The 23,491-nt window shown below is 41.9% G+C and overlaps 1 protein-coding gene across 1 annotated transcript in view; it reads left to right on the top strand.

Moving 5' to 3' along the window:
• DOK5 (docking protein 5) overlaps window positions 1–21,240 on the top strand; it is a 173,362-nt gene extending 152,122 nt beyond the window's left edge. Inside the window, exons 7-8 of the mRNA XM_004447715.5 lie at window positions 12,971–13,091; window positions 20,491–21,240. Of these exons, the coding sequence (XP_004447772.1) occupies window positions 12,971–13,091; window positions 20,491–20,579 (210 nt within the window). The 3' untranslated portion in view covers window positions 20,580–21,240. The remainder of the gene's footprint in view (window positions 1–12,970; window positions 13,092–20,490) is intronic.
• The last annotated feature ends 2,251 nt before the right edge of the window (window positions 21,241–23,491 follow it).

The raw sequence follows: 23,491 nt of genomic DNA on the forward strand, positions 1-23,491 counted from the left end.
GACAAGGCTATCAGATGTACCCAGTTGGGGCTGGACAGTCCATTAAAAAAATGGTCCTGGAGAAACTGGATAGCCATATCCAAAAAAAAAAAAAAAAAAAAAAGAAAGAGGGGCCCCTACCTCATACCTTATATAAAAACTAACTCAAGTTGGATCAAAGACCTAAATATAAAAGCAAAAGCCATAAAACTCCTAGAAGAAAATGTGGGGAAACATCTTTAACATCTAACAGTAAGTGGTGGCTCCTTAAACCTTACACCGAAAGCATGAACAACAAAAGAGAAAAATGTATAAATGGAACCTTCTTGAACTTAAATACTTGTGTGCTTCAAAGGACTTTTTCAAGAACTTAAAAAAGGCAACTCACTCAATGGGGAAAATGTTTGGAAACCATGTATCTGATATGGGTTTGATTTCCATGCTATATAAAGAAATCATACAACTCAACAATAAAAGAGCAAGCAGTCCAATTTTTAAAAAATGGGCAAAAGACTTGGATAGACAGTTGTCCCAAGAGGAAGTACAAATGGTAAAAAAGCAAGTGAAAAAAATGTTCAATATCACTAGCTATTAGGGAAATGCAAATCAAAACTAAATGAAATATCATCTCATACCTCATAAAAAGGCCATTATTAAAAAACAACAACAGCAACAAAAATGACACACACACAACCAGAAAATGACAAGTGCTGGAGAGGATGTGGAGAAATAGGAACACTCCTTCACTGATGGTGGGAATATAGAATGGTACAGCATCTGTAGAAGACAGTTTGGCAGTTCCTCAGGAAATTAAATATAGACGTGCTATACCTTCCTCTACAGGAATACATATCCAGAAGAACTGAAAAGAGTGTCGAAAACAGATATCTGCGCTTGGGTGATTATAGTGGCAATATTATTCACAATTGCGAAAAGATGGAAACAACCCAAGTGTCCATCAGTCAGTGAATGAATAAACAAAATGTGGTATACATATGATAGAGCACTATGCTGCTATAAGAAGAAATGAAATTGGGACACATACAATAACATGGATGAACCTTGAGGACATTTATGCTAAGTGAAATAAGCCAGACAGAAAAGGACAAATATTGTATGGTCTTACTAATATGAACTAAATATGAAGAATAAACACAAGGAGTAACCTACAGGAGACTGTAGGTTACTAGGAGATAGAATGAAGACTGAGAAGGGGTACTGATGCTTAATGTATGTAGAATTCTCAATTAGCCTGACTCTAAAACTGTGGGAATGAATAGAACTGATGGTAATACATTAGAGTGAGTATAACTAAAACAGCTTGTTTATAAATAGGATTGTCGTTGAAAGGGTGTAGTCTTGGAATGTAAATGTCAATTGAAAGAAAGCTAGAGAATAATCAAGGGACTGAATAACATAGTGAACCCAGAGTTGGGTGTAGATTGTGGTTAATAACACAAATACAAGAATATTCTTCTGTGGGCTAGAACAAATGTATATCAATATTACAAGGTGGTAAGAATATATTGATGCATGGGAAAAATACAATTAATGTAACTTATGGACTATAGCTAAGAGCAATATTGTATTAATAATATCGCATCAGTGTCAGAGAAGGTACCGTATCAGTCCTAAGGGTCAATAATAGGGGCGTATCGGATTTTTTCCTTTTGGACTGAGGAAAACATTCAAAGGTTTACTGGGGGCAAGGACTGCATCAACTCTGTGATAAAATTGAGACCCACTGAGTGTATACTTTTAACAGAATGTACAAGGCATGGGACTATGTCCCCCAGTGAAACGTGGTGGAAGATGGACCATGGTTAACAGTACAAATATGGGAGTGTTTTCTCATGAACTATAAATGTGCTAATACACAATGTTAATATTAGGGGGCGTATGGGAAAATATACCAAGTGTTCACTATGGACCATAGTTAGTGGTAATAGTCTGATCATATTCTTTCAGAACCTGTAACAAATGTTCCACAACAATGTAAGCTGTTGGTGGAAGGGTGATTCTGCACATTATGCATGATTATTTTGTAAGCTCACAACTTCTCTAATTAAATAAATGAAAAAAATGTATTGCTTAATTCTATTCTCTTTTCATTGAGACATTTGCTCTGGATTTTGTAGGAATAAACTTAACATTTTAAGATTCAATTCAAAACATGTTTACTATTCGTCAGCTATTAGGAGCACTTTCTGGTTAGAGACCTGAAGTTATGTTTTGGATGCTCTGAGAACTCTTTTATAGCTTTCTTTTAATTTCCCTTGGTTTTCATTTTCTTGTAAAACTGTCGTTTGGAGGAGGCCAAAAGATTGGGGTTCGGGGGACCTGCCAGACAACAGTAAATGAAGTGGAGGAATGTTTCCTTTTTACAAGCCTAGTCTTGAAGGAGTGGTGTACTTAGCTGTATCCCTCAGAGCTTATCAGAGTTCAAAAATTAAACTAGTGGATGGAATTATTTGCCAGGCAGAGAGGAGGCTGTGATTTAGTTAGAGATGCATTAATTTCAAAATAAGGCTTTGGGATGAAAAGATTCTATTTGCACATGATATAAAATGCAAATAGTACAAAAGGATGTACAGTGTAAAATAAAACTCTCTCCCATGCTTAAGCTTTCTATATAGATACATAAACATAATAGAAATGAAATGTATTTATTAATAAATTATGCATTCTATAAATATAAGCACTCATTGTGTGCCATGCCCTGTTGTAGACAGCAGGAATACAGAAGAGAGGAAAATGGAGTCCCTATCCAGAAGTTGCTTATTACATTGTTGCTGTTGAGACAGATAATCCACAATCGCCAATGAGTATACAAATATATAGTGTATTGATGGATGCTATGAAAATAATCCAGTACATGAGAGAAGAAAGATGGGGTTTGCTTCTCTGATAAGTTGATATTCAGGCAAAGAGCTGAGGGTGGTAAGGCATGAGCCATGATGATTTCTAAGAACCAGTTGTTCCAAGAGAAAAAAACTAAGTACAAAGGCCCTGAGGCAGCTCTGTGCTTTGCATTTTCAAGTGCAAGGAGGTACTTGTTTGTGGACAAAATAAATGAGGGGAAGAGCACAGGTGGCAGGTCTATAAGTGATATGAGCCAGGTCCCCCATGTCCTTGCAGCCATGGTAAGGGCTTTGGATTGTTCTTGGGGTACATTGGGAAGTCACTGGAGACTTTTGAGAAAGGGTGAGATATGCTGGCTTTGATTTTGAAAGGATCACTTTGGAAGCCATTTTGAAAAGACTAGGATGGCATTGGGAGGAGTAGAAACTGGATGATGAATTTGTGGGCTATTGCAGATATCTAGGCATTTAGGTGAGATTTAGTGACATGTGCCCAGATATCAATAGGTGGTGATAAATGATGGGTTTAGGATGAATACTGAAGATTGAACAAAAAGATATGCTGATAGTTAGGGAGAAAGAGAGGAGCACGTGAGCCTCAAAGTCCGATTCTTTCTTTTCTCTTTCCTTTCTTTTCCACTCCCCTTTCCTTTCCTCTGAAAGAATGGAGGAATCATCTACCTGAGATTCAGGCGATTGGGGTTACAGATACATGTTTGGGAATCATCAGATTGTGGTTATGTGGTATTGAAAGTCTTCCCACTGGACAAACTCTCCCCATGAGCATGTGTTGTCCTTCTTTTGAAGGGCTACAGATTAGTCTGTTGAATATGTGTGTAATAATGTAATGGCAAAACCTCTTTGTTTAAGGATGAAAATGAAATTACTCATCTGCCTTCCTGTTGTTGCAACAATATTTAAAAATAATTTTGAGTCAGTCAAAAATCCACTCTAAAATGCAAATTAAAATTAAGCTTTACATTCATTTAAAAACCTTATGATGATGCTCAGAAACTCTTGCTAGAGACGGTATTCTGATATAGGGACTAATTATAATTATTGCTAATGTTTATGGAGCCTCACAGTCTAGTATGTTCTGGGAATTAGTTGTAAAGTAGGGACTATTTTCCTCTTTTTTTCCTGGCTTGATATTAGGGCTAGGTTAGGTAACTAGCCTAGGGTCATACAATTATTAATACAATTTCAGATTTTATCCCAAATTTTCTGACTCTCAATTTGGGGCTCTTACTACAGTATACATCTTCTCTTACTCCCACCCCCCCCCCCCCCACAAGTGGTCCCAAGGTGATAAATAACTTAGGAAAGTGGTTTGCAAAGTACAGTTCCTGGACCAGGAGCAGCAGAACCAACTGGAAACTTGTTAGAAATGCAAATTCCTGGACTTGGATGGAAGTCCAGAGCCTTTTGGGGGGGAGGGGAGGGCAGGAATCTGCATCTTAAAGAGCCCTCCAGCTGATTCTGATGCTTGCTGAAGTTGGAAAACCAGTGACCCAAGGCGAGGAGAGTAAAGGTGGAGTATATTTTCAAATATTTCTTTAACAAGAGAACCTGTAAGCAGCCCAAGAAGGCGGAGTTCAGAAAGCTGACTGGTAATTCAGCAATAAACATGGAAGGGGCTGTGAGCACAAGCTCCGTTTTGAGTAGAACGAGAGGAGGGTACATTCAGATGTTGGTTTCATTTGAACTAATTTGCACCTTCAGACTCAACTCTGCCCACATTTTGTGCTTAAAATAGCCCTAGAAAGTATATTTTCTTAAACTGAGAATATTATCAGGGTTGGATGAGCTTTGGAAGTTTCTCAGTTTGAGAAAACATTCAGACGTGAATGTGGCTTCTGACTCACAGGTGAATCTTATTGTCAAAACTGGGTTCTTGTTCAGTTGCTCCAGGGCCCACGTTGAATGAATGGGAAAGTATGATATGATTCGCATATGCAAACGTTGTTATTGGCCTGGCTCCCCCCTTGAGTTACTTTAAGGAGCAAAAGGAGGGAGGGAGGCAGAGTTGTAGAGTCTGATGCGTATGGAATTAGGCGTTGCAGTACTGCTCTGTTTGCCATTGTGGTGGTTTGTACTTGCTCCTGAATGGACCCAGACCAATGGCACAAGCGCAGCATCTGCTAGTCTTGATTGACCGTGCCAGCAAACAATGACATCCTGTCGTGTGTTCACTTTCATAAAACCCAACCCTCTGCCGTAAAAACAGTTGGATTCTGGAGAAGCTGAGTAGCTCTGATCTGCCACTGCCCTGCACCCCGGATCTCACACTCATCAAAGTTGTTGGCAACAAGTGAGCGTCAGCCAGACCAAACCAAGACTATGGCAGCCCAAAACGTTGGTCCGTGAGTAGGACCGTGTTGCTCTTCTCATTGACAAGCTACGCATGGTGGTCATTAGATGGCTTTCTCTCCCAAGAGGATTGCTGTGTTTCCCTATGGTTTTTAGTGCATGACCTTGGCAATGAGCCCTTCCCTGACTGTGAGTATTTGGAGGCTTTTAAAAGAATCACTGTGTGGTAGTGGTGGTGGTGGTGATGGAGGAGGATCATGCTTCAACTAGTTGTCATTCAGATTTCAGTTTAAATGTTACTTCCCCAGGGATCCTTTGACAAAAGGCGCCCTTAATAACTCTCATCCTATCACACTTTCTAAATAATCTGCATCACATATACTACTATCTGATTTTTGGGGGGTAAGAGCTTTACAGAGATAATTCCTGAGCCATACAATACACCCTGTTAAACTGTGCAATTCGGTGATTGTGAAATATTCCACAGAGTTGTAAACCCATCACTACAGTCAACTCCAGAACATCTGAGTCACTCCCCAAAGAACCCTCTACACTTTAGGCATCATCCCTCACCACCACTTTTCTCCCCCCAGTCTAGGCACTGTCTCACCCACTGTCTGTGCCTTTGGACTTGCCTCCTCTGGACTTTTCATGTACTTGGGATCATATATTATATGGTCTTTTGTGACTGGCCTCTTTCATTTGCCAGCATGTTTTCAAGATTCATCATGTTGTAGCATTTATCAGCGCTCCATTCCCTCTTGTGGCAACTTGATAGTTCTTGTTTGACCAGCTACCTGTTTATTGTCAGTGTTACTAGACATCAGGGACTGGAATATGTCCCATTTTGCACCGCTCACATGGAGCCGAATCTGAACTGGAATCCAGGTCTCCTCCGCAGCCAGCTTCCCTACCCAGCTGCGTGATGCTTTTTGCATCTCCAAAGTCCAATCAATTACAGAGGTTGATTGGTGTTGGTTGTTTTGAGTATTTTATGCCATTGGACAGCCGCAGGACTCACTTAGGGTGGGTTAGGAAGAGATCTGCCTGCATCCCTGCCATCGAGTTCGTCTCGATGTCCGAGGAGGCATTTGTTGGACTCTTTCACAGAAGCCTTGTCTTTGTTGCCTGGTGGGGTGTTGAGCTAACACTGCTAATAGAATGAATGAATGTGTGGAGTAGAACCCCCTGCTGCTGGGCTGTCCTAAGTGATTGTGCATATGCACAGAAACAGATCTTTCCCTGAGGCCCCGCTTCTGCTCTGGACTTAATGGCACAGCAGAATGAAGCAGAGTGTCTTATTACCATGTTCCCCCACAGCCAGTGACAACCACCTTAATTTAACCTGGACCTAAAGCGTGGCATGAATTCAGCCTTGGGCTAACAGTGCTTCTCATTTGCCAGGTTGATTAGGATTTATTTCTGAAAACTACTCCCTGCTATGACAAAGGCAGGGTTCTATCATTCATTCGTTTATTCATCCGTTGTGTATTTATTCAGCCTCTGGGGGCCCGAGCTAGGGGCTGGGGATAGAGATGAAAGCTACAACCCCTGCTTGCCAGGAGTTCCTGGTCTAAAGAGGGAGGCAGGCCAGTTTAGCAGCTATTACAAAACAGTGAAATGATCAGAGCTGAAACAGGGCTGGGAGAAAACAAGAAGTAGCACTTGCTCTTTTGCTAGTGAGAAGAGAAAAGGTGTCAGGAAAGGCTGTCCAGAGGAGGTGACTCTGGAGCAGACTTCTGAAGGGAAGGTAGCTCTTAGCAAGGTAGGCGTTAACCAGGTGAGGAGTGGGAGAGCCTGAGGGAGCAGCATTCGCAATGGCATGAAGTTGTGAAGGGGGGACCGAGATGGTTTGAAATGGTAGGACTGCGGGGTGTGGGGTTAGACCATGGCGAGGCATGAGACGGGAGGGGTAGTGAGATTGGATTCGCCTCCGGAGGCTGGGGAGCCACTGAAGGATGTTAAGGAAGAGAAACTGGCTAGCGAGGGAGCTGTAGGCAAAGTGAATCAAGCCAAAGGAGGAGTTGCAGACAATGGCTCATGTTCCCTTTTCTATTTTGGTTGCCTGCCCCAAACTAGAAGTCATAAGATGTGTTTTTAACCCTTGGTTAATTGACCCAGAGTTTTTCGCCTTGCTTTCCTCATCTTTAAAATGGAAGAGTTGGATCAGAGCCAGTCATAAACTAGAATTCCTGTAGAGGCGAGGCATAATTAAGTGAAAGTGCCAGTCAGGGTGTGAGCGGTAGGGAAGGGTGGGGACTGTGGTGAATTTGAGAGAACACAAACAGCCTTGAGATATGGCATATTTAACTGACAGGCCGTCCTTTTGCACATATGGGTTGGTGGGCTCTCTGAAAATAATGTATGCATGTATATACATGGATATATTTAATAAAAATATTACTGATATGGAGATATGTGGCACATAATTTACAAAGAGTGGTAAAATATGTGCTACTCTTTCTTGTAAATTCTATAACATCAATTTTTTCTCATGGAATACTTTTGTTGATTTTTGCCAAATATTCTTATCCATGTCCAAACTATAGTTGTCACTGATAAATGAGGAGAGTTGGGACATGAATGTTCCTTGATATTTTTGTTTACACCAGAAAGTAAAGTGAAAATGTGTAAAACCATGTATGCTAAAACTGCCCTATTTGTCAATTAGTGGCTTTTTTACTGAATTGGATAATGGTTTTTGAATGCTTAAAGAATGTTTCCTGAAATGTTTCTGCCATATACAGTGTAATGGCTATAGACTTGACACACATGCAAGTTTTATCTGTATCATTAGTAACAGTTTTGCCATCACTTTCTGAAGTCTAGACAATCAACAAAACAGTAAATCAAGCCCTGGTTTGTATCATTTGTTGATTTGTGCAGTGTTAAATCTGCTGATTTCAAACTAGGATGTGACTTGGCTGAGCCTTGGAGCTGGGAAGGGATGCGTAGAAGCCTACCACTATACAGCATTACCTCCAAACAGATAAAGAGGTGTAAATATCCTCGAGATCATAGATTACAGTAAAATAATTAGAGGGGGGTGCATTTTGAATATTTATTACTTTTATCTTTAATGTAATTTATTTAATTGTGAGTTTACATAATTTAATTTTTAATGTTGGCTGTGTTTAACAACCAGTTCACGAAATTCCTGAAAAGGCAGCATTCAGCTCTTGCAGGCTGATGTCGGTTGACTCCGACACACCAAAGGATGGGTTCATGCTTCTGTTCAGCAAATATTGACTGAGCACCTGCTGTCGGCTCAGCACTGTTGGAGAAGCCCAGAGTGTGGCAACGAACAAAACAGAAGCACAGAATTCTCTTCTAGTTCTAAAATTCTATGATTTTTAGCCACTGCTTTTGGAACCAGTCTTGCCCTTACGTATCCACCCTGACTTCTCCAGCCCTTCTGCCTAGCTTCCCGCAGCCAACCATGTCCACACTTCACCCTCGCGACTGGCTCCCAGTAACTGCAGCACATCCAGTAACCTAGGGAGTCCCTAAGGTAGAAGTGGCAACTACGGAGCGTGGTCTGTGCTCAGAGATTCAAGCAGCATTCCGGGGCGTAGAAGATAGTCTGGGATAGATTAGCATTGCTGAAAGCCTGGCCTTTCAGTGGGCAGAAGGGCTGAAGCGCAGACCTGCAGGGGTAGCAGCTCTTGGAGGAAGCCTTCTCTGACTGCCTAATTCCCCGCCTCCCTCCTGCCTTTTCTGATGTAGATATCCCTTTTCTGTCCTCCCAACATACCCCAGATTCCCTTTATCTCACTCTCCCAGGAAAAAAGCTAGGGAAAAATATTAGAGAACATGCAACAAAATCAGAAGTATTTGCTGGCTAATTGGATAAATGTACTAGGAAATGCATGTATTATCAATAAGGTGATCTACCTCCAGTGCTTGTAAATTCATTATCCCTGGAGACATCAATGTATACACAGCACAGGTAAAGACTGCCTCCTGCTGTTTGGGGGCAGGGGGAGTAGGGGAGGGCTATGATTTTATGGTGTAATTTGACTTGAACTAACATTGAAACTAAATGAAACATGGAGAATAAAGAAGGTGTTCTACTGAAGGGTCTGAGAGGCAGGGGATTTAGTACATGCGTGCGAAGTAGAAATGTGTTAGCTTTCTTACTCCTTGTTGCATGAACTTGGATCTCAGTCTTGTGACTTGTTAACTCAGGAGATTTTTCCCCATAGTTCTTCCAAATCTGATGTCCCATGATTCTATTAAATTTTCCTGACACTTGCAGGATACAAAATGGACAATTTGTGGTAATTTTTTTTTTTCCTTCTAGAGTTCCAGGATGTGGGTTTGATAGGAAATACTGGAGGCTGGAATGCGGGCATGCATATAGTCCCTAGTTTGTTCCACTCTAACACCATTTCTGTGTCCCCTTGAACTCACATGCATTGGACAATTGGAGAATGATTCATTATACAATATTGATGCCTTATTGGTTCATAAGCCAAGAGTGGAATTAAGGAACTGGAAAAGCCCTGCATGCACCACTGCACAGGAGGGAGCCCTTGCAGTTATATTTTAAGACGGCAAGAAATGAGGACAGGCCTCGCGGGAGAGGCGTCCCCAGCCTCAGACAGCCTTTGCTCAGGCGTTTGCAATTCTGCCTGCACCCGCCTTTCAGGAAATGCTCCTCCTCCACCTCAGCTTTCTCTGGTCAGCATTTCCAGCCAGGTAATCTTCTGCATATTTTTGTAACCTTGAGGTAACCTGGAGCCTCACTGGCTTGCCCAAGCTCTTCCCTGAAGTAACACTGATTTTTGTTAAGCTCTGGGTATAAATCTGCATATGTTTGGAGCCATCCTCCCATACCTGGTTTTCCCATCATTTTTGCAGAATGAGAGGTTTTTAAGGAATGTTTCTGTCCTATCACAGCAGAAATACCCATACTTTAAAATTCCATGATGTTGGGTAATTTGTATCATTATTTTTCTTACTGTGCAAGTACTATGCTGCACATTTATTGTTAAAAGAAAGATCAAACTATATAAAAGTGTACGTATAATTGTTTTAAAATGAGGTGGTGGACTTGGCCAGTGGTTAGGGCGTCCGCCTACCACATGGGAGGTCCACAGTTCAAACCCCGGGCCTCCTTGACCTGTGTGGAGCTGGCCCACGCGCAGTGCTGATGCGCGCAAGGAGTGCCCTGCCATGCAGGGGTGTGCCCGCGTAGGGGAGCCCCACGCGCAAGGAGTGCGCCCCGTAAGGAGAGCCGCCCAGCGTGAAAGAAAGTGCAGCCTGCCCAGGAGTGGTGCCGCATACATGGAGAGCTGACACAGCAAGATGATGCAACAAAAAGAGACACAGATTCCCGTGCTGCTGACAACAGAAGCGGACAAAGAAGATGCAGCAAATAGACACAGAGAACAGACAATGGTGGGGGTGGGGAAGGGGAGAGAAATAAAGAAATAAATCTTAAAAAAAAGTTTCCTATTAAAAAAAATAATTGTTTTAAAATGAGTACTCTTCAGGTACTCTAAGATACACATTTTTATTCTGCCAAAAATGTGGTGCTAATTGATCTTTCCACCACTGGTGTATATGAGCAGTTGTTCACTTCACACTCATTAGTAGAAACCAATGGGAAGAATTACTTGCCTCAACAAGAGAAAATGAGGGTGGAAACTTTCCTGCTAGACTTTTCATCAAATGACCTCCTAAGTCCGTTCCTACATGCGGAATTCAGATCTTTTTGCATTGTTAAATACGAAGGCTTTTCTCATTGTTTTCCTCCAAAGACAATTAAAATGCTCTTTCATAAAATTAGATATTCTTTCAAAGGTTGAGGAAGAAACAGAATGAGGCTTTGTACTGTTCTGTACAAAACATGACATTGGTGTCATTTCATTCTTGTTCCTAAATAAGCTTTCTAAAAATACAGTCAAATCCTATTGAGCTGTCTAAATATAATTGCAGTAATGTAGTGAAAAATTTGAAGCAGCTGCTATTCTCCAAATGTTTTCTTTATATTAGAAATATTTAAAATATATTGAATACATTTTCTTTATATTAAAGAAGTCAAATGATTATTACTGTACAAATTCAAGGATTTTCCCCCTCCCTGTTTTCTTGCATGCCAAGTAAATGAGGTTGAATGTCACCAGAAATCACTAATAAATAGATGTGATGTTTTTGTTTTTTGCTCTTGAACTTTGAGAATGTCTTGGGTGCAGAAATAGGCATAGAACTTTTCTATTAGGTGTGTTCTCAGCTTTTGCCCTTTTGCTATGAGACCATTTTTAGAGAGAAAAAAAAAAAAAGTCCCCAAGAAGCCTAATGTTGAATAATTCTACTTGGGGAACTGTTTAGGCTATTGATATTTTGAAAATTTGGCTTTTATGATAGGGTCAGGGAATTTAATCCAACAAATATAAATATATCACTATGAATTAAACTATCTTTTGACCAAAGAGTTATAATTTCTTTCTAGTTGAGTAGCATCAACTACAATGAGACCTAGTCTTCACAGTGTGAAACTTCCATATAATTTTGGTTTTATTGCATGAATGTACAAATATTATACCTGAAACTTCCATGATGTTTTGATGTATGGAGTGGGCAGTTTTCCTTTTTTTAAAAAATCTTTAAATGGGCATTGTGATGTATAATAACAATTACTTTATCCTCCTTTTTAATCAGATACCTGTTTTGTGATAGGCTGATGCTAAGTGCTTTACTGAAGTCATGCAAATGGGTAGTTTGTAATGCCACCATTTTTTCAGAGAAGAAATTTGAGTGGCATCCCACTCTTTGTAGTGGTGGGCATCTCACTTTTTCCTTGCTAAGATGTCAATATTTCCTTTTCAATCTGTGTGTATGTGTGAGCACATTTTCATAAGACTGGGGCAGATTATTTGAATTCAAGTAACTCCAGGAAAGCAAACAAGGCAAGTAGTCACTCCTTGTGTTAGGGCACAATAAGCCGTATGGTTGTGTCTCAGCCTGGGGCTCAGATGAGATGGTGGCAGGGGGGCTGACCTCATTGCTTTCACTGGTAGCTGCCTGTGGCCAAGGGCGACATCTTAGCCTTTCCTTCCCAAGTTTCTGGAACAAAGATTGGTCCAGAAAAGGCGCTTGTAGGAGCAGACCGGGCTTTCTCTGGTGTTAGTGATTAGAAAGCCCAACTCATCCTTGCTTAAGCTGAAAAGAACTAATTGACTCATATAGTTGAAAAGTCCAGGCCAGCCTCAGTGCAGGCTGGGTCCAAGATCTCGACAAGTTTATCAAGCATCTCACCTTTGCTCCACTGTTTCCCCCCTCCATTCACTGGTAGGCTCTCCCTTCTTTGTTCCAGTCTTCTCCTGTCATCTCAGAAGCCTGCAAGAAACCTCATTCACTCAACTTAACAAGGATTTATTGTGTACCTGCTATGTGCCAGGAAATAGTCTAGGCCCTGGGGATAGAGCAATGAGCAAAACAGATGAATACTATCCTTAGCTTACCTCTACTGAGTCTCTCTTCCCCAAAGTTATAAGAAGTGTCCTGGGATTGACTCTTATTGGTCTGGCTTGGGTCACCTGCCTGCCCCCTGAGCTGTCCTAGAAGGAGAAGAAGTAAGTCAGAGATGAGGTCAGCTATGTGGACTACGTGGAGTGGGTGAGTTCCACTGGCAGGTGTGTGTGTGTGGTTGAAGAATGGATGCTGCTAACCAAGGAGAAAAAAGAGCTGTCCACCACTACAGGGAAATGCTTGCAGCCTTCCTGGTTGGCTTGCCCCACTGTGCTGGGAATCCCTGCCCTCAGGGTCCCCAGCACCCAGGCCTTGCTAATGTCCACTCTCTCCTTTGTCTGCAGCTCCAGGTGAAGATGAGTGAGAGGGCTGCCTCACTCAGCAACATGGTGCCCCTGCCTCGCAGTGCCTACTGGCAGCACATCACGCGGCAGCACAGCACTGGCCAGCTCTACCGCCTGCAAGGTAAGTGCCAGGCCCACCTGGTACCCCTGGGGTGGGCAGGTGCCTGGCAGCTGCCTGGTGCCCAGTCCTGAGGAGGGAGTTGCCTAGACTCAGTGCTACTACCTGCCACATCAGTTAGTCCCCTCCTCCCAGGGCCAGCACCCCCTTCTAGATTCCTGGGTCTCCAATGTTTGTGTCCATCACAGTGACCTACAGTCTTGTTTAAATGCACATTCTGATGCAGATACTTGGGTCCTCAACCCCTGAGAGTCTAGTTCTTAAGATGCAGGATGTGGCTTAGGAATTTCCGCTTTTAATAAACCCCTGCACAGGGTTTGGGCAAGGGATCTGGGGTCCACACTTTGAGAAACAGTCTGGTGGAGTGATTCTCAAAGTGAGTCTTGGCCTAACTGCATCAGTATTAATTACATGGGATGCTACCAAAGCTACGAACCCAGGAGCTCAGGGTGTGATCCAGCCATCTGTGTTTTGTTTCATTTTCCCATAAAATAAACTTTAAAGAAGTTTTAGATTACAGGAAAGTTACATTGAAAATATAGGGGATTCCCAAATACCCTCCTCCCCCTCTCACATTTACTCCTATTAACAACATCTTTATATTGGTATGGTACATTTGATAAAATTGGTGAACAAATATTGAAGCATGGCTACTAACCAGGGTCTGTAGATTACGTTATGGTGTACCCTTTGAACCGGGCAGTTTTATAGGTTCTGACAAAATACGTAATGGCCTGTATCTGTCATTGCAATAGCAGGCAGAACAATTCCAATGCCCTAAAAATAATCTGTTTTAACAAGCCCTCCAGGTAATTCTGATATGCGCTCAAATTTGGGAACCGCTGGTTAGTGGAAAAAGCACTGGACTACAGCAGGGAGTCCTGGGCCCTGGTTCAGTTGTGCGACTTTACGTCCCTCTGCAGCAAAGTGATCTCTGAAGCAGGGTACACGATGGCAATGGGAGGGAAAGCAAGAACAGTTAGAAATTCTATTTAAACATTTCTATCTTATCCTTTCAAATGTGTGTTTTTATATTTATTGTATAAGAATAGTTTGTGCATATGTAATTTATAAATAAATAGGTGTATATTGGGGATCCCTGCTGAAGAACTTTTTGCTCCCAGACTTACCACTAGTGTGGAAATGTCCAATTATGGCCCTCATCAGATGAAGACAGTGACCCTACCCTTCATCTCACTGTTCAGTCCATATTTATCTGTGGCCATAACCACACCTGGCTCTTCCACCAAGCAGTAAAGTCCTGGAGGGAGGAGAGTGGTGTCTCTTCTTACTCTGATCATTTTATCCCCAGTGCCATGCCTGGAGTAGCCACTGATAAACTTTTGTTGAAAGAATAAGTATTATCAAGAGGACACTGAGGGTCTTTGCACTCTCCTCTTTATGACTCTCCACTCTGTTCAGTGGCAGAGAGCCCTGCCCAGTGGGGGGTGAGGGAGGGCCCGGTGATGGAATGGGGAAATGAGCTTACCTTCCCAGACGCTGTCTTCCTTGATGGAGGTACAGAGTTGAGTTAGATCCAGTTGTCTCAAATGCCACTTGTTTCGATACCATCTTCAGAAATGTTTGCAGTATTTGAGTTCTGCCATCACAGTTTTTGTCATATATTATACACATGCTATTATTTAATTTCTTTCTGTCCCTTCTATGTAAATAAGTTTATCCATTAGAGAAAAGCCTATTTCACTACCTTTATATATTGTTTTAATTGTACTCCTCCACCTCTTCCCCACACTGTCCCCCACCCTCGAACTGAAAGGAAAAAGAAATGAAATTGGGGAGAGTTAATGCCCTCGTGGTCCTGAGTGTGCCTTGTCGGAAAAACGGCTTGAGAATAGCAGCTTCAGTTCCTCCTCAAATTTTGTCCTGGAGAGCCACCTGCTGGGTACTTTTGGAATTCTCATTTTATTGTGGCTTCATTTCAGGGGAGGGGCTGTGGTAAGGCAAGATGCTGGTTCTGATGTGAGCCACTTATGCATCTTTAATGCACCTGCATTGTGTCTCTTACCCCATTTTACAGTTTTCATATAGAAATTCTCTTGCATAGTTAGGCAAACACAGATTCAATGTGTAAAGGACGTTTACTGTGAAAACTGTAGAAGAAATTTGTGAAAGAGAAGCCTTCAATGAGTGTGTGCTGAGCATTGCATTCACAGGGTTCTTTTTTTTAATTAATTAATTTTTAAATTGCATTTTAAAAAAAATACATAGATCATAAAAATGTTACATTAAAAAATATAAGAGGTTCCCATATACCCCACATCTCCCTCCCCCCAAATCAACAACCTCTTTCATCATTGTGGCACATTCATTGCATTTGGTGAATACATTTTGGAGCACTGCTGCACCGCATGGATAATAGTTTACATTGTAGTTTACACTCTCCCCCAGTCCATTCAGTGGGTTATGGCAGGATATATAATGTCCAGCATCTGTCCCTGCAATATCATTTCAGGCAACTCAGTGTCCCAAAAATGCCCCCACATCACGTCTCTTCTACTCTCTCTCTGTCCTCAGCAAGTATCATGGCCATTTTCTCCACATCAATGCTACAATTTCTTCCATTACTAGTAACAATAGTTCTATAGTAGAATACCAGTAAGTCCACTCTAATCCATATTTTATTCCTCCATCCTGTGGACCCTGGGATGGTGATGTCCACTCCACCTCTATATCGATAGAGGGCTTAGATCCCACATGGTTGATGGATGTGATTTTCCTGTTTGCAGTTATAGACACTCTCCGTTCCCTGGTATGGTGGTTGACTTTCACCGCCCTATCAGCTGACCAGGGTTAGCCACAGGGTTCTTTTAAGAATGCATTGGGCAAAATAACAATAGAGTAGCATTTCCCAAATTGTACTTGACGGAGTGCTAATCCTGGTAGATGTTGCCCTCACCCCGAAAACTACTGTGGTCAAATAAGTTAGGGGAAAAGCTGCATGTTAAATTCTCTTCCTGGAGATTCACAATGCTGAGCAATTTGTTCAAGGCTCTGAGAAGTCCTGCCGTGAAGAATGTTTAATCTCATTTAAACCTAAGCTTTGCAAATTTACTTGAACATGCAACCTCTTGCCTTCATAGAAGCATATTCCTAGTGAAGTGCTGAAAGGCCAGATTTGTTTTTCATGAGGGAGACAAGATACACTCAAAGAGTGTCTTTTTAAAACTTACTCTTTCCTGAGAGTCTGCTGGGTATCAGGCTTTGTACTAGGCACTTGACTTACATGGGTTCAAATACCCTGAGAGTATTTTGTTCTCATTTGCAGCTAAGAAGTGACTTTGCGGGATTAATAATATGCCCAAGACCACATGACTTTCTTGTGAGCCATTAAGATTTGCTTCTCTCATTCATCTCTCACTCATCCGCTCATAAACCTCAGTAAAGGCTTATTGAGCAGCCGCTTGGGGACAAGTGCTGTGCTAGATGATGGAGATAGTGGGGCTGCTAAACAGGCACGTTTGTTCCTGCCCTCCTGGAGTGTATAGTCTGATGGAGAGTGATGGTGACTAATTAAACATTTCATTTCAAATTTGGTACATGCAACAATGGAAAAGGAAGGGTTTGTAATAGAGAAGAATGAGGTAGTCATTAGAGTTGTGCAGGATGATGACGAAGAGTGTCCCTGGGGTGGTTGCAGGAGGCCGCGCTGGGGCTGTGGAATTTACCCTGAGGCCTGAAGTCTGAGAAGGGGCAGGCGGACTGAGAGCCAGGGAAAAGCTGTCTCCATAGCGAGAGCAGCAAGTGCAAAGGCCCTGAGACAGAAAGGAGCTGGCGGCATTCAGACCACAGAAAGGCGCCCTTCTGGCTGCTGCATAATGGGTGTGAAGAGACAGGCAGGGGTTGTTACAGGTGGTAAAGACTTGCTGATTCTAAGTGTAGGGCAAGACTTACTGGGTCCTGTGCTTGGCAGCATCAGCTTTAATTCACATTCTCAAGTAGTCACCCTGACTGCTACGTGGTGAGGGGATGACAGGGGACAATAAAGGAAGCAGGCAGACCAGCCCAGTGCCACTGCACATGAACACAGTGTGGACAGCTTCATGCAGTGCCCCTGTCCACCTTCCTCTCCTCTTTCTTAAAGTGATAAACTTAAGATTCTCTACCCTCACTCCAAAGATCCTCTGTTGCTCGGATCGTTTCCGTTTTATTAGAATTGCCTTGGAAAGCAGCATCATTTGTTTCAAAATAAAAACAGCTACAAAAACATATGCACTTATATTATTTTTCAGCTTTGACTTTAGATAATTTTAGGAAATCAAAGATTGGCACCAACATTTGTGTAACACTCTACAGTGTCTTCTGTTTGGTCCTCCTGGCAACAGTGGGAATTGGCAAGAGCAGGATTCAGTGGACAAAGACCCTAAGACTCTTGGAGATGGTCTTAGTTTCCTAGGGCTGCCGTAATGAATTATCTCGAACAACAGAAATTTATTCTGTCACGGTTCTGGGGGCTGGAAGTTGAAATCAGGGTGGCCCTGCTTTTTCTGAAACCTCTAGGGGAGACTCCTGTCTTGCCTCTTCCAGCTTCTGGAGGCCCCAGGTATTCCTTGGCCAGGGGAATCTCACCCCCACCTTCCCCTGGCCACCTTGCCTCTACGTGTGTGTGTGTCTCTTCTCTTCTTAGAAGGATACAGTCATATTGAATTACGGTCCACCTCATTCATTATAACCTTATGTTAACTTGAACCAGTCCTCCAGGACCCTTTTTTACAAATAAGTCACATTCATGAGTATGGAGGTTAGGATTTTAACGTATCATTTTGGAGGATGCAAATCAACCTAGAAGAGGTCAAGGACATGCTAAGATCACATGGCTAGTGGGTGAAGGGACCAACGTTTGAACTCTAGTGTTCTGACTCCTAGGCCAGGGCTATTTCTTTTATCACATGGTCTTACCTGTGTGAGGGAATCCTACTGGATGGATGATTGACGTGTTGTTGATTGAAGTAATTCCTGAGGACTCATTCTGGCCACTGCAGTTTACATAGTTATGCTAAGGAGGATAGATTCTTTGAGCAAGTATCTACATTGGAGAAGTTAACATTGTCTGTTCAATATTAGCTCTAGCACAGCCACATATATTGTACATGAAACAGTTAAGAGAGAAGTAATAGATTAAGATCAGAGAAAATGTGAAAGGTTGTCCAATAAACTGGGACCACAAACTCACCTGTCTGCAGAGGCTAGGCAGGGTGTGCACACGAGTGAATTGGAACAGGTATGAGGGGCAGGGTGCCTGGTAAATCACAGGGAGGGTGTGACTCATTGGAAGAGGGCAATCTACAGCCACCTCAAGTGGGTCATGCTGTGGCAGTGGTTGGGCCAGCGCTGTTTCCCAGCTTCCCAAAACAGGGAAATCTGCATCTTTATGGGACGTCTGCAGTTACTTAAATATTGACAAGCAATTCAAAATTATTTATGAGACTGTGCAGGCCATGAAAGAGGTCCGGTTCCAGGTGAGGTCTCCAGGCCAGACTAGGTTGATATCTTTGTGTGAACTAAGTGTGGGAAGGGTAGAAAAATCTTATAATCCATTCCCTGGCTTTAAGCTAAAAATGACATTCAAATCAAGCCAGAAAGATTCAGTTAATCATCAGGATAGAAGCTGTAAGGTTTTCATTTCAATTTGACCCCAAGTGAATGCTATCAGTCCCTTTTCTGGCAAACTCGAGAGTCTAAGGAGCTATAGCTGAAGGAGTAGAGAAGAAGTTGGCACTTGACCATGATTCGGTTTTTGGATTAATACCTTTGGCACGCTGTCTGCTCCTAGAGGGATATCTTATCAAGCTGTAGTGAAGAAATACCTGGATTTTTACTTGTGATAATCACACCCTTTAATACAATGTCTCTTCATTATTGTGTGTGTGTGTGCACAAAAGAATATGCATTTAATATGACTGAGAGGTAAAAGAAATTATCCCTAGTGATTTAGGGTATTTTAACACCTAAGACTTCTTTAATCACTATTGTGTACCAGCAGCTTTATGACTAAGAAATAATTGTCTTATGATTCAGATTTGAGGCTTGCAAATATCTGAATCCATGGTTTCTTTTGGTTTGCTTTGTTTTGTTTTGGTGTTGTGGCAGCGGGAACTCAGGTAAGACCTTACGGTTCACGAAGCGCTCTGCATTTCGTTTAATCCTCACAGCAGTATTGTGAGGAGGCCAAAACAAATGTTTTCTTCTCATTTTGTAAGAGCAAGAACATTGTGTTCTTCCTTTTAGTAGGGCATCTAGTGGGACTGCATTCAGAGCTGTTTGTGATAATGCAATAAAGCTTAAATTTAACACTGAACAGCCATATGCCACCATAAACTTTTTATGTGGTTTAGTGTTTAAAAAACAACAATACCTTTTAAAAAAAGAAGCATTTAGGTGGGCCATGCAGTCTCTGTTAGCTGCAGTCCTGCCTGCCTGTGTACTAGGCCTGCTCGATGGGTACATTTGGTTTCCAGGCTGCAGGAACACAGTTGTGCGCTTGCTTCGGCTCACTCCTGAGAGCTATTCCCACAGCAGTCAGATCCCTTTCCTTATGGTAACCTTATCCAGCAGATGGCAGTAAAATGTCTGTTTTTACTAAACCAGACTATTAACGTCCACAGTTTGGCAAACTAAGGCTTGAGTGCCATATACAGCCTAGCCCATATCTGTATTTGTAAGTAAAGTTTTATTGGACCAGCCACACCCATTTGTTTACATATTTTCTGTGGCTGCTTTTGCGCTTGAACTGCAGTAGAGTTGAGTAGTTGGAACAGAAACGATATGGGTTGCAAAGTCTAAAAGCATATCTGGATCTTGATGGAAAATTTGCCAACCCGTGTTGTTGGGCATAAAGCATCGTCAAACTATGCCTCTTTGTAATTTTCACGAAGGGGCTAGCAGTGGCCTGTTGTGTTACCTTCCAAGTCCGCAAAGCTTCCAACTTTGCTTGGTTTGGATCCTAAGCCTGAAATAATAAAAGCTCAGTGGATTTTAAGTTCTCCCTTGCACAAGATTACAAATGCATTTGTATAAATAAATGCTTGTCTTATTTCCAGTCGGGTCTCCCAAGAGTGTCCCAACCAAAAGTTTTCATAGTTCTGTATTTCTATCTCCTCTCCTGAACACCCTGAGGATACGGGTTGATACAGATGAAAAATTAAGGAGGAAAATAACTGATACTGGTCTGACCATAGCTTAGTGCAAATGATATGCTAATCACACAAGCTCTTTATGACCCTCATTTGTATATCACTGTTGGTGGCCCTGGGGAAAAAAGCCTATGTCATGATGTGTCTCTTACTAATTTTTTTTGTCTAATATCAGAAAATTGTTACCAGATAATTTGATTGTGGGCTTTCTTGATATGTAACCTCCATTTTAAAATTCTTTTTTGGAAAAGATGTCACCAGCCCTCTGAAGCTTCATCGAACAGAGACTTTTCCCGCCTACCGATCCGAAGCACTGACAGTAACGGCCAAGAATTGTTAACACACTTGCGGTGTAATCCATCCCTCCACCCAGAGGTCACAGAATGACAGAAGGGAAGTGGCGAAGAAAAGAAGCTTAAAATCCTGGCTAATTGGACATTGGGAAACTCTGCAATACAATAGTTTTCTTTCTTTTTTTCCTTTCCTTTCTTTTCATTTTTTAAAATCTTAGCATAATTGAAATCTGTTGTATAGATATCGACTTTTTGTTCCCTCTTTTACAACTGGACAGAAAGGAGTCGATCCCACAAAGTGATTTCCTGTGGGAGATACCATGTCCCTTGCACTTCTCTGAGTCTGTCCTTTTGTGTGGATTCTTGTGGTTTTCCTTCTGAGTGTTTCAATTGTATGACAGTACTGATAATAAAATGGTTCTTAATTATTTGTTATTTGTTTAGACCGCATTCCTCAGTTAGTAACACTGTGGTTCTGGCAAACTATTGGCAATCATATTCGTTGTGTTACAAATTAGTTAAATCAATCCTTTGACTCACTCTTATGTTAAGTTCAAAAATAACTTTTCAAAGGACCCTTTGAAAATTGTAGGGTTACAGTTTCTTTCACATACATTTCCCCCCCACCCCATTTTTTTCTTTTAAGCTTTTATTTTGTTGTGAGTACCTCCACGGAGTATTTTAAAATAAAATATCCTTCTTCATCCATGTGGTCTTTGGATTCTGGTGATTCGGTGTTCTGCATGGCGTGGGGACTGCTGAAGGGCGTTCGGCTGATTGCCTTGTGAGCCATGAGCAGGTTCGGGGTTGCGTTTGAGGTAGGTTGGCTGGACTTCCAGCCATTTGGGCAGTGCCCGCTCGTTCATTAATCAAGGTCTCTCCTGAGCATCCACTAGTGCCAGGCATCATGCTAGAGGCTGGGCATTTGGAGGGCAAAAGACACAGGCTCTGTTGCCAAGGACCTCAAGTCCAAAGGAGTGGGGCAAGGAAATAAGGTCACAAAACAGAGGAGCACCTGCTGCACGGGTCCCCCAGATGGGACACCCTCCCAAAGACCAGGACTGGGTTCCCCAGGCTTCCTCGCTGGGGAGCTGCCCAGTGGGGACTGAATCTCGTGAGCACCTGAGGTTGCAGTTGCTCTGCAGCCGCATGAGGGAGCCAGTGGGTCTTTGGTCATGCTGCTCTTTCCAGTCATGCTGTCAGGTAAAGTAAGGACACCGGGTCGTTTGAATTTCAGGTGAACCATGAATAATTTTTTAGTATAAATGTGTCCCAAATAGTGCAGGGGACATACTTATACTAAAAATGTTGTTCATGGTTTATCTGAAATTCAAATATAACGGAATATTCTATATTTTTCTTTCCTAAATCTGGCAACTCAAATTCTCAAGCCCTAGAACTGTGCCTGGCACATAGCTCATGCTTAATCAATGTGTTGAAAGAATGAATAAGCTTGCATTCTTGGGAGGAAATTGTTTTCTGCAAGCAGGAGCAAATGTATTTTCATTGTGTATTTCTCTGGGCCAGGTTCTGAGCTAGGCACTTTTCAAAAGCGTTATTTTCACCAGAAGATATTTTCCTGTCTTTTTTTGGGGGGAAAAAAACATTGCTAATCCCCAAGAAAGGGAAATAAAAAGGTCCATTTTCATTTGTGTTCTTTCCAAGAAGTGCCTGATTTTCCAAAATGGAGATTGACCCCAATTGGACCCCAAAGGCCTAGCTAAAATCCCACTTGGGTCTGACTTAGTTGAGAATTCCAAGGACACTCCTGGTTATAATGTGTTTTTTCTCAGGGGTCAAGGAATATTGGGGGCAAGGTGGGTTGAATTCAGCAGAAAATTAATTAGTGGATTAGGGATGTATAAATGACTTAGTGCTAATGGGTCCATTGGAAGCATTTGTGCTCTCTCTGGGTTTCCTGCAGCCATTTTTCCTATGGTTTTAGCTCATCCTGCTTCTTCCCTATGTATTCATAGTTGTCTTTAAAATTTTGGTTTGCCACGAACATTTGATTATTCCCTCATTGTTCATTTTCTTGACACTGTCTTTTTTTTTTTTTAACTTTTTTTTTTCTTTCACTTTTAAAACTGTCTTTAAAGAGGTTCTCTCTGGTTCCCAAGACCTTGATCGCCAACCTGGAGCATTAAGTTGAAGAAGTAGATAAAGAAAATGGAATTACAGAAATTTTTATAATTTTAATGAAGTCAAAATTGTTGAAGCAAGTCTAATACTAATGAGGGTGCAAAGAAATGTTGCTGAATGTGGTTAACTACAAGTGGGAATATCTTTTAGGGCTTTTAAGAAGAGAAGCATATTTATAGAGAAAAGGTGTAGTTTTTTAGGCTCACTTAACAGTTTTTATATATTTCTGAGTCAGGGTTCTCCAGGAAAACAGAACTGACAGAAGACATACATAGATAGATCATGTAAAGATTCTGACATTTATTAAAGGAATCAGCTCACAGGGCCATGAGGATGGGCAAGTCTGAGTTCCACAGGCCAGGCTGCACACTGGGAACTCACATGCAGGTTTTAGATGAATTTCCCAGGAGAAGCTCGCTGGCTGAAGTAGAGCTGGAAAGTCTTCCTCCTGACTGCTGAAATCATCAGTTCATCCTTGGAGGCTTCGACTGATTAGATGAGCCTTCTCTCGTACTTGAAAGCAGTCCCCTTGGTTGCTTGTACTGTGATCAGCCATAGATGCAGTCGACTTACTGGTGATTTAACTCCGTGAAATATCCTCACCGGAATGGAAACAATGAGGCCAGTGCTTGCTTGACCAAGCAACTGGATCCCGTAACACGCGAACTTAGCCGTCACACTCTTAGTCTAAGTGTTTTACTTGTTTTATCATATTAAATCCTCTTAATAGCTACCTGAGGTAAATATAATTATCTTTGTTTACAGAGGGGAAAACGTAGCCTTTTGCAGGCTAAATAATTTAAATAATATGTGAAGG

The sequence above is a fragment of the Dasypus novemcinctus genome, chromosome 24 (genome assembly GCF_030445035.2).
Source record: "Dasypus novemcinctus isolate mDasNov1 chromosome 24, mDasNov1.1.hap2, whole genome shotgun sequence".
NCBI classification, from domain to species: Eukaryota; Metazoa; Chordata; class Mammalia; order Cingulata; family Dasypodidae; genus Dasypus; species Dasypus novemcinctus.